Source organism: Leptodactylus fuscus, chromosome 10 (genome assembly GCF_031893055.1).
Source record: "Leptodactylus fuscus isolate aLepFus1 chromosome 10, aLepFus1.hap2, whole genome shotgun sequence".
NCBI lineage: Eukaryota > Metazoa > Chordata > Amphibia > Anura > Leptodactylidae > Leptodactylus > Leptodactylus fuscus.
The window spans coordinates 52,780,096-52,795,342 of NC_134274.1; the positions used below are offsets into that span (position 1 = coordinate 52,780,096).

At 37.0% G+C, this 15,247-nt stretch overlaps 1 protein-coding gene across 8 annotated transcripts in view; it reads right to left on the minus strand.

The window, feature by feature from the left end:
- PAX2 (paired box 2) overlaps window positions 1–15,247 on the minus strand; it is a 56,995-nt gene that overhangs the window by 36,765 nt on the left and 4,983 nt on the right. For all 8 annotated transcript variants that reach the window (XM_075258231.1, XM_075258225.1, XM_075258228.1 and 5 more), the window contains exon 4: window positions 1,272–1,357. In XM_075258231.1, the coding sequence (XP_075114332.1) occupies window positions 1,272–1,357 (86 nt within the window). The remainder of the gene's footprint in view (window positions 1–1,271; window positions 1,358–15,247) is intronic.

Here is a 15,247-nt window from a genome sequence, read left to right on the forward strand (position 1 = left end):
CATGTCTTAAAAGTGAGACTAGACAGTCTATAGATGTACCAGATTTATCAACCAGCACCAGGCACTGGAATAAATCCAGCATATTTGGGGACTGTGGAGTCTGAGTTTGCACTGTTTAACCTTTAGGTAGAATTAGTAAATCGGCCACTGTTTACCACTGTGATAAATTTGATACAACGTCTGTCTGCCTAGTCTTGCTGTAACATAGTAATAAAAAAAAGTCTCCAACTTTTTATTTTGTAAAATTCATAAATGGCATTAGCAAAATAAATTAGTAGTTAAATTAGTTCAAGGGGCTTTTTTTCCCCCTAATATTTTTGTATATGGAGTAAACTGGTTTCTTCCACTAAGTTCGTGATTGTGAGAAAGTGAAAGTTATTAATAGTCTGTACATTCCGGATGATACATACAGTAAAACATGGGCACATTTCCACCTAGAGTGAGGAAAGTAATCTCTACTACTTTCACTGGTGATGGAGAAGTAACAGTAGGAAATGTAATGGCCAGTGGTTTTTTTGGTCCTGGTGATATGGTTACTGTACGTTCTGAGCCATATTATGGTGCAGTGGGGAAATATCTTAAAAATTGAATTAGAGCACCCTACAAGAATCTAGATAATGCAAACAGTCTACAAGGACTCCAAGAATTTACAAGGTATGCATCATATTGTATCAGTTTCTTAATCACCGATAACTGTTTCAACACAATTTTCAAAAACTACAATAGCGTTTTCATGTCCATCTTATTACATTTTGTTCTCTTGGTTTTCCAACATGATGACGCATTCTTCCATTCTGTAGCATAGTGGTTAAAAGCCGAAACCAGTGGTTACTTATTGGTACTTTAACCGTAACCTTTTGCCCTTCATAAATTATGAGTCACATGAACATGAATCACAGGGGAGGTTTTCATTGGACTACTCCCTAATTTAGACCTGATGACCTCATCATGACTTTCTATAGGAAGTGAATACAAATGACTACCTATGTACAAACCCAAAACACACTAGCTATGTCAACATGTAATCACGTAGTAGTAGCACAATAAAGTGACCTTGTTCCAAGTGGTAGCACAAATCATATTCGAGCTTGTTAGAAATATCAATTACCCCCTTATATTTCACTGTATTTTCTAAAAAATATGACCACAGTGACCTTAATGTTCTTAAGTTATGACAGATCTGCTAAGTTTTCATCATTCAAAACCAAAATGGCTACTGCAACATTACAGTAAATAAACTTGAAATAAATCACATAATGTGAGTAGATTACCGATGGTGTGCCCTGGCGCGCTTACTGGCGTTCCAGATCCGTCTGGCGTTGGGTGAAACGGTTGCTGTACTTTTGTCCTGATAATTCTAGGGAAGAGAAGACAAACACAAATTTATTATGTGGTCTTTTATGTTGGTTTAGTATATGTCCGAAAAAAACCACAACAACGTAAAAGTAAAAAAAAAAAAAAACTTATTTTGTCCCATACAAACAATTACATGTAGATTTTTTATTTTTTTGTAGCAAATCCAATTTTTTCTAATAGGAATTAACATTAAAGAAGAGAGTTGTTCCTTACAAGATTACTAATGACTTGGGACATGATTTCAGCTCCTGCAGGTTATTGCTGGCAATTCTTAGTATGCCATAACAAGCTCTCACAGACAACAAAGTTGCGAAAACCAAGCCAAGTTGGGTTTCACGAACAGTGTACATTGTATGAACAAGTCTCAAGGTATAAAAAGAAGAATCATCATGGCAGCTTCATAAGCAAGATTGCCTCCTATCTCCTGTCTCGGTTGTGTTCTGCTTTCTAAACAAAGACAAAGCAAGTAATGTCTTCTTATCCATTTTATAATACATGTTTTTACAAGTTATATCAATGATATCAAACTGACAAATCTTCCAAGCTGAGTGTATAAAATACAGGAACTACTGCTGCCGCCAGGTGTATGCTCACTGAGCCAAGCCAGGGAAGATTTAGGAATATGAGGTTATATCACTAAAACACATATATGCTTAGCTGTACTTAATATTTGTCTATATCCGTAAAATTGCCTCCCAGTTATTTTATATTTTTAAGTGAGTCTCGGGTACAAGTCACCGTCATATACATAGAATTGACTTTATTCTTTTCCCTGTGAATATTGCTTTGATGTAAGACGACGTGAACACACAATGACTGGCTCAGGCCTTAACATAATAGCGTTACAAGAAATATAATAATATATTTAGATTAATATTTTATTTATTTACTTAGTTTTTAATGCATGACACCAAACCCACTTGTCTATGTGGATTTTTTTGCAATCCACAATACCCACAAAGATCATTCTTAGATTACAATGTCTATTATCCAAATATAAAACTTTATGGCCCAGGTCCTAGAGCCGCTTTAATAATCTTAAAGCTCCAAGTCTTGCTTTAGACTTAGACCTAGTTTATACTCTCAGAACTTTTTCTACGGCCATAAGGAAACAATGGCATTGTCATCTTTTCTTTTTTTTTCTTTTTTTTATGCATAATTTGTTGTCAATTTTGCAAAAAGTGTGAAAGAAAATTCTGATTCTCCATTCTGTATTATTTTAATACCGGTGCAGCAAATTTATGCTGGCATTGTGCATGAAAACATTAGCCTGCAGCCGTTCCCAGACAATATATTCCTTATCGGTGAGGTTAGGCTGTACTTTGCTTAGCCGGTGATTAATTCACAAAGTTTAATAAGTGATTTTGGGAGGAAGCCTGCAGGTGGACTCAACGTCCTTTCCTATTGATGGTATCTTTACATATTTGGTTTTGGTCTTTATAGAGCCGTTAGAAGTAGCAAGCGACTTATTATGTATCATTATTATATACTGTACAGTCTGAGATGAATAATGAATACGTTCCCTAGTATATAGGTTTATGCATATATCTGCTCAGTCATTGTTTCTTGGCTTTGGTCTTTAATGCTTAGCGCTCCCATAGGCCATGGTCTGACTTTATTGATTTTACCAGGCCAGGGGATGGGGATGGGGGGGGGGGGGCAAGCAAAGAGATTTAAATAGAAAACTATAAATTATTTCTGATAGTAAAGCAATAGTGTCAGTGTGCTGAGCAGAAGTCCTGTGTCACTATTAGATGCTTCTTAACCTGGTATCACTATAGAAAAGGTTAACTGTCTGATGGAACCCTATACCTATGGGGCTAAATGGATCCCAGCAGCACTGGCCCAATATATCAATGCTTTAGGCTGCTAATATTCATCTTCTTATTGACTAGGGGGCTCAGACCATACATCTCAAACCACCTTGGTTGACACAGGGCTTTGAGGATGATTGAGAACCCTACGAAAGGAGAATCATTAAATATATCCTATAGAAATGTCTATATAGATGGACGGAAAAAAAAATAAGAAAATCACAGTAATAGATTGAAAAATAAGGTATAAAAAACCAAATGAGTAGACATATACTTTGATGTTATTATCAGTATAGCATGGCATCCAGAATATATCAAGAAACTATAGGAAGTTTTTTTTCCTGTTTATTTAATTTCACTGTAGACACTTTTTGGTTTATTCATTTGTCAGTGGAAATACCCTATTATACATTCCATGTAAACAAGAAATTCACTGAGTCAAGCACCTGAACTAATGAAGTCTGTTTTCTTATGGATTTGTGTGCTATGGTTGATTGACCCGTAAACTAAAATATACAAAGATTTCCTCATACCTCACACTGCATTCTTAGTAAGTGATTAGGAACTCGTGGAGGAATGGCGGATGACTGGCAGCTTTACCCTGTGATGTCATCGTAAACCATGTCATTTTAATATAACATCTGTTTATTAGTTATCAAACGTCCTTTGACATTGGAGTTGTACATACTTAGATGGTCAGTAAGCTGCAGGAGAAGCATTAATAAATAGGCCAATGTTTTACTCATCTGCAACCCAACTCCCTATATTATTACTATAAAGACACAGTGTTATACCGTATACCGTGTGCATCACCTTTGTGGTGTCAGAATTGTGACAAAATATTGGCCAAAAAAGTCCCCAGTCTCTATAAGTCTAAGGCCCCATGTTGTGGAAATGTAGTGTTTTTGGCTTGTGCAGAAACGCAGCAGAAAAAAATGCTGTGTATTAGGTCAGGGCCCCAAAAAATCACAGCGTTTTAAAGTATCATGCGAATCCCATGCCCACTTTGCGTTTCAAACCACAGCTCGGGCATGGTACGTTTTACAATACCATCGTGGTTTTGGAAATCACAGCATGTCAATTATATCTACGGAAACACCGGCGGAGTTTGTATGTTCTCCCCGTGTTTGCGTGGGTTTCCTCCGGATACACTGGTTTCCTCTCACACACCAAAGACATACTGATAGGGAATGTAGAATGTGAGCCCTATATGGCACAGTAACTGTCAACGTCTGTAAAGTGCTGCGGAATATGATGGCGCTATATAAGTAAGCATAATAATAATAATAATAATAATAATAATAATAATAATAGATATAATGGTAGCAGAAAGGAAAACTCCATGAACTTTCTGTTCAAAGCGCTGTGGGAAGAACCGCGATGCGTTCCTGCCACGGTTTTTCCCGCAGCGCTTTAGCACTGTATATCGTCCCATGGGGCCTTAGCCTTATAGTCTCAATAAAGCCAATGAGATTTTGTTTAATCTCATTCACACATTGCAGAAAAGAAGAGTAACAGAACAGCTACTTTTTCAAAAATGTTCATTTTAGTTGCGTTTCCCTATGGGTTTAATAGGGGAAGGAAAAAAGAAAAATTTTGCAAAATCTAAATGAAAAATTCTGTGGAAAGAAGTTCAATGTGTTTTTGTATAGTTTTTTTTTCTGCAACGTTTTGCTACGTCGTGTCAAGCAGTTTTGTGGAAAGAAAAGGCAGGAGTTGAGTCAAGAAAAATATAAAGTAATGACTTATTCTCCTTCCGATTGGGTCGTCTTCTGGTTGTGCCTTAAAACTGCAGTGACATTTCTCAGTTTTTTCTGCTTGTGAAACCACCTTTACAATACACAATATCACAATTCAATATGTTCCAAAATAACTGTTTGTTTGCATGTGCTCTCCCAGAGAAAATGTGTAAGGCTTTATCTCAGATTTTTTAAAAATTAAAATAGGCTGCAGAATTTTCCTGGTTTTTCTGTAGCAAAGTTCCTCCCTACGCTGCTTTGTTCAGACTGGGAGAGCAGAGGCCATTGTTGAAGACTTTCCCCCAAGGTGTTCTTATCAATGGAATCTAACAATGGCTTTCGTAGACCTCCGGTGTTGATATGGCTCTCCCATTCAGACGTATTCTGGTTTAGTTCTGCAAAACCAGTATAACAGATGTCAATGGGGACAGGGCCTATTATGTGTTCACTTGGAAGCAGAGAATGTACAAGCCAGTATATATATATATATATATATATATATATATATATATATATATTATATATATATATATATATATATATATATATATATATATATTCCCCCTAGATGTATAGATAAGCAAACAAGAGTCAATACTTTATTTATATTTTTAACTTCGCTCCATAACAATTGATTGACCGCCTGCCTTGTGCCATTCACATAAATTCAGGGACTTTATTCAGGAGTCATGTTCGTTCTATTGAATAAGCAATTTGGGAGGGTGAATTAACTGCCGTTGCTAGAAAGTCCCTGAAGAAATATTAAAATTGCTGGCAGACCAAATCAATACTCACTGAACACCCAGTATGAGTGGCCTTGGATTGTGTCTATAATGGATCTGTGCAGAATCCTATGCCAAATAAAGGGGGATTCCTTCGCACTCGCATAGCTGCGCTTCGCTGTCCGTCAATTTTAATAACGACTGATCTTCTATGAGAAAAAAAAGTGATTGTATTTCTTTTTCTACAAGTCGCCCTCTCTTTTCCTTGATTATTCGGAAACCAAGCGTATAGAAGTGTTTAGATCAAACACATCAACAGATGTTTATAGAGTCCCTGCCCTATTACTAGCAGTTCAATGTCTGTCACATAATGACTACCTCCAAATAATAATGGAAAGTGAAGGCAGAGCTTACTAAAATCGCTAGTTTTGTCAATATGAATTGTTCAGTGAGAATCACTAAGTGCTGATGTCAGTTGTCACAACATAAGGTAATGGCATGCACGAGTCAATAGCTTGTATGGTCCAGGTCAGGCGCTGTTGTGTTGTCAATCATAATCCAGTTGAACTGTACATCAGACGGCGTCAGCACTTTACAACTGATAACTACTCGCCATAATGCTGGTTATTTCCATAGATCTCTTACTGACACGGTTCAACAAATAGAATAATATCCATATTGTAAGGTGCTTCAAAATAAGATTCAGCCGGCCTGCGTGAACCTAAGCTTGGAGATAGGAATCAGAAGCCCAGCCAAGAACCATGGCCAGCGTCAAACCTTGTACATACAAGAACAGATAAATGGCCGCAGCAAATATGGTCGACAGTTTATGCTCCATACTGCCATATTATGCCATTGTTATCTCGGACAAGGACAGCTGCACGTTTAGGTTCATGCTTGTCCACTTATGTATATGTATCGATGGCTATAAATGCAGTGAAATTAGGAGGCATGCTAAGTATGTCATTCAGTTTTAGCACTCACATCTCTAATATCATTCATCTTAAAGGGAGTCCGTCACCAGAACGCAGCCCTGCAGATAGTTATGATAGTTTTCCCTTGTGAATCAATGCCCTTCTTGTCAATATGTAAATTAGTACTTTGGAGCAATGAAGGTGTGACTGTTGCTCCAAACAGGTAACTGGCAAAGCCCTTATTACTCCAAAGAACTTATTTTGCATATTGAGATAAATGGTCATATCTCACCAACAGAGGCAGCGATTCCTAAGAGGAAACCACTGGTTGATTCAGCTAACCCTAACCTATGTATCTGCAGGGCTGAGTTGATATGCTAGATTCAGCTAACCCTAACCTATCTATCTGCAGGGCTGAGTTGATATGCTAGATTCTGTTGACCCTAACCTATGTATCTACAGGGCTGGGTGATATGCTAGATTCTAGTGACACTAACCTATCTATCTGCAGGGCTGGGGTGATATGCTGATTCTGGTTACAATAACCTATCTATCTGCAGGGCTAGGTGATATGCTAGTTCTGGTGACCCTAACCTATGTATCTACAGGGCTGAGTTGATATGCTAGATTCTGGTGACACTAAACTATCTATCTGCAGGGCTGAGTTGATATGCTGGATTTTGGTGACACTAACCTATCTATCTGCAGGGCTGGGGTGATATGCTGGATTTTGGTGACACTAACCTATCTATCTGCAGGGCTGGGGTGATATGCTGGATTTTGGTGACACTAACCTATCTATCTGCAGGGCTGGGGTGATTTGCTAGTTCTGGTGACACTAACCTATCTAGCTGCAGGGCTGGGGTGATATGCTGGGTTCTGGTGACAGGGTCACTTTAAGCTACAAAACTGAGGACATTTGGTCGAATTATATGCCAATGACCAATTGAGATAGCTTGTGGCAGACAACTGTCATATTGGATTATTTTGTCCATTGTAAGCTGAAAATGCATTCATATGGCATTATTATTGCCATATATATGATCAGTCACATTATTATAATGTGACTGATCATTTAGCGTCTTGCACAGTTTTTTTTCAACTTGGGGATGGAGAGTGGATGTGCTATTTGAGCTATGATATGAGCGTATTTGCGTATTGGTTATTACTGTGCGCCCAAAAATTGCAAGGGTCAATAACTTTGTACACACCTCATGATTATGCCCCATGTCTAGAAAAATAAGAATAAAGTCTGTAACAGTTTGAAATACTCAAAATAGCCATCAAAATGACCCCCCGTCCTACTACTCCCAAGAAACCAGATGACATATTTACAATAAAACCATCTACAATGATGGCAGAAAAACGATTTCGGCTTTTTATAGCAAAACATTGTGAGTTTAGGTTAACACGGATTTCGCTTTTTGTTATGCTGCGTACACACCATGTTTGTCTCAGTAGCTTTAGTCTGTTTGCTGCTCTATGCTTGATCATTACTGGTAACATTTCATGGGCGAGGTTACTATTTAATTAATTTGTGCACTGAATGTTCCATTTTTCATTATGCCCGGGTGACATTTAACATTTTCTATGTCTTTGACATAAATAATGACACAGGTGTGGCAATGCAGCTTGTGCTCATAGAAAGCAATGCCAAGTCTCCTTTCTGGAAAGGTCTACTTCACTTATGTATGAGCGGCATTAAATATGGCCGACCCATTGTCTGGATGATGTATCGATATTCGCAATTCTATACTGATTGGACTTCTCTATCTTGGGCATTACGCTTGCATTTTGCATGTTGTTCTACTATGGACTACGTCGTAAGATGGCCAATGACGTATATTCATTTTATTTTTTTTTGTAGAATGGCCGAGACTTGTTGACAATTGACTAACCTATTTGTCTAGAAAAATTGTTTAAATTTCAGCAAATTTCACAAATATAAAAATTGTTAAATAGCTATTAAGGTGCCTATACACCTCCAAGTTGGCAAGTATTCCTCCTGGATCCCAATATACATGGGATACACTCAACTCAGCCAAATATGCTGTGTTCTGAATGGGCAGATGGGAGTAAGCGGCTTACAGATACCTCGAAGACATTGAACATGCTTGATTCTACTTTCTCCGGCCATCGTCTTTCAGGAGAGAGTCAGAGGACCCCTATATACACAGGATAGTTGTCTGGCACTGCCAGAATGGATGAGTTTACTGCCTGCCCATGAATGTGTATGGTCCCCGTTACAGGCCTTTAACACCTCATTGAACTCTACGTTCATAAACACTTTATGCCAAATGTTATGGTAAAATGGGCCCACTGTGGGTAAAACAAACCCCATTGCCCTGGTATATACTTTTATTCCTTTTTATTAACCGCATTGAAAGCCTATCCAAGCGGTTCAATATAAAAGAATCCTGATCAAATGTGTACAAGACAATTGTGACGTAGACAATGCATGGCGTACAACTGGATATGCCAGGGCCGTGCATTTCATAGAGCCTAAATCTTATTAATCCAATAACGCCTAACAATTTTACAATGGGAAATGGTTAAAAAACCCACTATACATTAAATTGTTGGGATTAGTAGACATATTGGGATGGGTGCAGAAGATATTGGGATAAGCGCTTAGACTAGTTTAGGGTATCACTTAGCAATATAACAAGTTGTGAGCGTTAAATACGACGACATCGAGCCCATGGGTTAACAGCGCCCGTCCTATTATTAAATAAGTCATCTTCCTAAAATATTTTGTCCTTGTAACAATAGACCCAGCAATGGCTGATCACAGGATTAGCGCCATGGTGAGACACTCAGGTCTTTATTTTCGCTGCCAGGGTTGATCTATGCTTGCCATGTATTTAAGCAAATCTTAAATTATAAAGCAATAGTAAAAACAATGTGTTATATGAACAAGTGCTTTCATTTTATAGCAGCCATAACATTCAGCGTGCAGTGGGACTGCGCACATAAAATAAAGACCGCCACACTGCCCGTTACATCCTGCTTTTTTTTTACCTAACACATTTGCTTCTGTAATGGCCTTTATCAATACTCCTGGGAGAGCGCTGAATGTTCAGAAGCATAAAAAAAGAAGGTTTTGGAGAATGGATTTGTTTTGACTAATTCGCCACTGTGGCCAGATCGCCGGGCACTGCCAATGCTATATTATTATTATTACCGGCGTTATTATATTCATTTGTTTATTCATAATCTAGTGGCATGGGTGTATCTGGACGCGTTTGCAGTCATTTAGCCCATTCTTTCCATAATTGGGAGCTGGTACCTTTTCGCTGAATACATAGGCAGACAGCATTATTGGTCAGAAATCCATAAACACATTGCTGACCCTATGTTTCCTTACTGTGCAAGTAGTTTCTGCTGAAAAGGCACTACACAGCTGTATTATATGCAAACAGCATTTTGCCACAGTGAAATTAACCTGGCGCCCATTTCCATATTTTAGTGGCGTAACGCATGGGTGGGTGCTTTAGAAAGATAAAAAGCTGAGAGTCTGGCGGAATATCTCTCACTGCTCTGCATATAGGTTCAGAGTCTATTTTATAATATACATACACCTCTGTGCCTTTTTACGGTTCATTGCACTATGTCAATTTAATATCATATTGGCAAGAAAATCCTTTTTGAGGTCATTATGCGGACAGCGGCAGCCTCTCGAATCTGTTTAAGACAAATAGAGGATATGTTCATTCAGCAGTGCTAGTTTTCAGTTTAAGCCTAGCCCCATAAAAATTGTAAGTATCGTCATTATTATAATTATCCAATTTCATATTGTTATTATTATTACTGATACACAGTGTTAGCAGGAAAATAAGGTTTGTAATTTGCCGTAATGTCTATTTCATCGAGGTTTCGTTCTATGGTCTGTTTGAAGCCTAACCTTATTCACTTAACAACAATCAGCATTGGCCATACTTGGAGGATATTGCTTTGTAATGTCGCCCGCACAGTTTGGAGGGTTTATTTATTTATTTGTGCAAGGATTTGGTCATGCAATGGGGATATGACCTTGCAGAAAAGAACAATGCCCTAGGAAAGCCGGGAAAAAAAAATCCCTCTGGTTTTAAATAATTGCAGGCTGTTAAACGGAGAATCCTAGCATATCATACCAGTAATGGAAATAAATCCCATTGTATTTGCATTTTAATTTTCCACATAAACAATAGGCCTATAGTATGCTGGGTTTCTAGAAGCAAAAAAAAAATCACTAGGCTGAATTTAATTAGAAATGAAAAGTTTATAGGTGCCTCTTTAATACGATTAATGCACAGTTAACATTTATCACATACATATGCTGGATCCTGCTCAAATTGCCCTTTCTTAAGCAGCCACAGTGCATGAAATGAATTTTTCTTCACTTTTTGTGTGTGAATGTGCGTGTGTGTGTGTGCTTGTCTCTTGTGAGGCAGCCCGCTCTCTAAACATCTCATTAAAATGTTATGCTGATGCCAGTGTAACGGAAGAATGACCCCTAGTTACAGTGCAAAGTTCATTAATGCTCTGCACAGATGGGTGGGATTTGCACCTGACTCCTTACTCTCCACCCTCTATGCCAAAAGTCTTAGTACAGAGAAGAAAATAGTGTCACGATTTTACAGAAATCTAGCATTTAGGGCTTTGCAAGGACATTGTATGGATGTAATTTGCATTAGACACAAGCAGGCTTTCAAACATTAACCGGCGTCAACTTTTTCTTGCGCCAGCATGCAACTCTAACATAAAAGTAAGAGTGAATGAATCTACTATTGTAGGTATTTTAGCATTAACATATATGTCCATCACTCCATAGCTTTAATTCTACATCAACATTGAATATTTTACCTAGACTTAAGACACTGACTCGATTAAGTGCTGGACGGGTTATTGATGGAGAACAGTTCTCTTGGGAATAGTTCTATTGTATTAAGTGCTATTTGTACTTTTAGCTAGAGTCTATTAGAATTGACCTGATGACAGGGACAAGAGCTCCTGCTGTGTATTATAGTATAATAAGGCATATTTAGCCCCTATTACATTTATCTATGCCGTGTTATAGGTTGCATATGCTTCCATTGGAATTTATACTTCCCGCTGGAGTATTGAACTATTTTGCTGTGTCTTTTGCACTGACAGTGGATCTGGTTACCATGTTATTGATTGGTTTTTACACAGACTGAAGGTTTTGTGCTGATCTCTGGTCTAAATCTACCTCTCTATGGGCCAATTGTTGCAAATATGGGATAGGGTTGCATTTCAGACCACCCTGGATGAACTGTGCTGCATTGAATGGACATTAATAAATGGACTTGGCTTGTGTGGTGGGAAGAGAATTGAGTGGTTATCTGGTACATTTATAGATTTATAGCACTTCATATCTGAAGTGATTATCTTATTGAGTTTTCACTCTATAGCCTTATGAGATATCCAAGCATTGATAATCTAAATGCCTGTGTTCATCCTAGATTTCACATGTACTTTTTTTATGTTTTTGACTTGTACATGGATTTCCGGGTACCGGTAGACAAAATTGGCCAGTAACGAACAGAAAAGGCCTAAATTCATTTGTACAAATTTACACATCTCTAATGGCCAGAAGGTAAGCTAAGCTATGGAATAAGGAAATATGAAGACCACCGGAGGACTAAATTATTGATTTATGAATATACCATATTTTTAAGAGAGTATTTTTGGGCGATGATTTATCATCCGTATAAGTTCATTTGAGTTTAGTGTATCTCTAACGTGTAAATATTCCACACGCTTATTTGGCATTGGACGTATGCTTGGGTCTCTAATGATATGGATTATCCACTCGGTGTACGTGCTAATACACAGCGAATGTTGGGATAGGTCATGGCAGTTTACTCAGTATAAGTAATCATGAAACAACCAATCACAGATGGCTTCATTAGGAAAACTGTAGTCATTAGCTCTAGAGGATGCAGCCCGCATCACATTAGGAGACGCCATGTAAAATCTTATCAATATGATATAAATAACCCAATGGAAATAGAAAATAACCCAATAGGATAGAAAATAACCCAAAAATACCACTTGTGACGGAGCATAAGAACAAAGTTGCAAACTTGGACAAGAGACCATAAGTCTGCTAATCCAGGAGTTGTACGAACAAAACTAGAAGGCAAATAAGTGGCCCAAGCAAAAGGCAAAAACTAAAATAAAATATTATGTAGAATCTAAATATTTTCTCTCTTTATCGAAATTTGTAACTCAACATTTTCCGATTATCTTTTATATTGGCTCTCAAACAAACATATCTTGAACATTGATTTATTTTTCTAAAAATTATCCTAAAATGAGATTAGAAGAATCCAAAAAACTTCTGAAGATACAAGTCTGTTTATTTCAGTACTCTGCTAAAAATAATTGCAACCTTATATAACAAAGCGTAATTGTTTTTACGGAAAATTGAGGCCAAAATTTGAAGTATTATCCAAATTGCCCAGCTTCAAATAACTTCAAAACTTGAATTTAGATATAAGCGAAATGTAATACATATTACAATGATACAATGAATAATAGCAATGGAACACAGTAGAAGAGAAATGGATAAACGGAGAAATAAAATTCTATAAACTAAATTGTAAAAAGAAATCAAAAAGTACAATATGTCTAGAGGAATACTTCTAACACCCTGAATTGTACGACTACCATGCTATGAAACATTGCAAATGCAAATGCGCTGACAATTTGAAGAAATCAATTTTTTCCAACAAACAGAATTCAGTAATTAATCTTTTTGACTGCGAACCATTTACCAGGAAATTTTTTTTTTTCAGCCATCACTTACTAATGTAGATTTTATGAGAGTTCCTTTTTTGATCAGGAAATTAATCGAAGAAAAACAACTGCCAAAGTCCTCGGAAATGGTGTAAAATTTTCAAAATTTAAGAAATTGTTACAAATTCTCGCATTTCAGAAATAAATCCTCCCGCGGAATAAAGTCCGAGCTTTAAGATTCGAAATGAAATAGAATAATTTGAAATTGAAAATTTCAAGAAATATTTAATATTGGGATCTAAAATCTCAAATGTTTTTGAAACAATGACTAATATAACAATATTAAACTCGGCATTAAAAAAATGTAAGAATCTTCATATAGCGTGGTATTCTATTATGCATTCATACCTATATCATCCAGTATACTATTAGTGATCAACTATTTCTCCGTTTATGCACAAGGATACATTTTCTCCCAATAAAAAGTCATCAAATCTGGACCAAAATCTTATCTTATAGTGTCAGGGAATTCCTTTCTAACTTGTTCAAGTGATGTAACAGGGCTGAATAAGTCATCGGGCGCAGATCCTATCCCAGTGTGTAGTCTTTAGTTCTACAAAGGTCTGCATGTACTTAATCATCTCGACTCCAAGAGTTATGATGATGCATTAACGGTGCAGCGCCAAGGAGTCATATGACAAATTCAGCTCTGCATCATCTGTACATAGGATTTCGGGAAAAACTTTATGATCCTGTACGAAAACTTAGAACCTTTTAGTCGTTGCTGGTGCTATAGGTCCCATTGTTGATATACATTATTCTCCTATACAATACATAAGGTTACCCAACTATATAGTTAGAAGGTGGCAATTCCAATATAGACCACAGGAGTAATACGTCTATGACAACAGGCATAAACACAATCTAGTAATTCCAAGAAATCAGAGAAAAGTCCTAACGACTTCATTAACATTCACGGTACTGTATTGTATATGGATATATATTATCTATAATGAGGCTTTGTTTATATGGAGTAGGCCTGTAAACCAAAGGTGGATCAACCAAAGATTAAAACGCTTCATTGGATGGTGGCCGAAACTACAGAAAGTTGTGTGTTAATCATTACACCCACATTCTGCAATGCTAAAATATTCCACCAGTTTAACATTGGCTGCCTGGATCTTTGACATCAATAAGTGAACACGTCTTGAGTATGGCAGTTTATCCAAGCAATGACAATATGCTGTGCTTTAAAGCAATGGGATATGTATTCTCTATCCATCAAGTGCACAATCGGATGCATCTCCCTCTTCGTTTAATATCAACAAGCTATTTTACTTTTTTTTTTTTTTCCATCCTACCAAACTGGAATAAGCTAGAAAAAAAATGAATGGGGGAAGTTTATAGTAAGGTGTATAATTAGTCTATCAGTATTATGTTACCCTGTTCATATCTTAATAACCATTTTAATACAGATGGCACACACAGGAATAATTTCGTCAAGTAGCCCAGCAGTATATTACAGCGCATGTATGTCTCAGGGATTCTTTTTGAGCCAAGGTACATTCCAGCAGTTAATTTTACCTGCTGCTTGCGAGATGACTTGGGATAATTCCATGTCATTTGTGAAATATTAAAAACATTTACGTAGGATGCCAGAGCAATTGGAACAGATAATATCTAAATTGTATTTTCTGCTGTGTTTCTGCATGGCATTAGCAATTATAGCTGTACCCTTGCCTTAGTTATGCTGGTGAATATATAATAGCAATGTCACAGATCTTATGAAAGGATAGCTACACAATGCAAAACAATTCATTTATGACGCTGGGCGGAAAATATACACTTATACATTAGGAACTTGTGTGGGTGTATTAGATATATATATTTTATAATATATATCTATAAACATATATATATATATTTATTTATTTTTTTATAGCTATACATAAATAGCT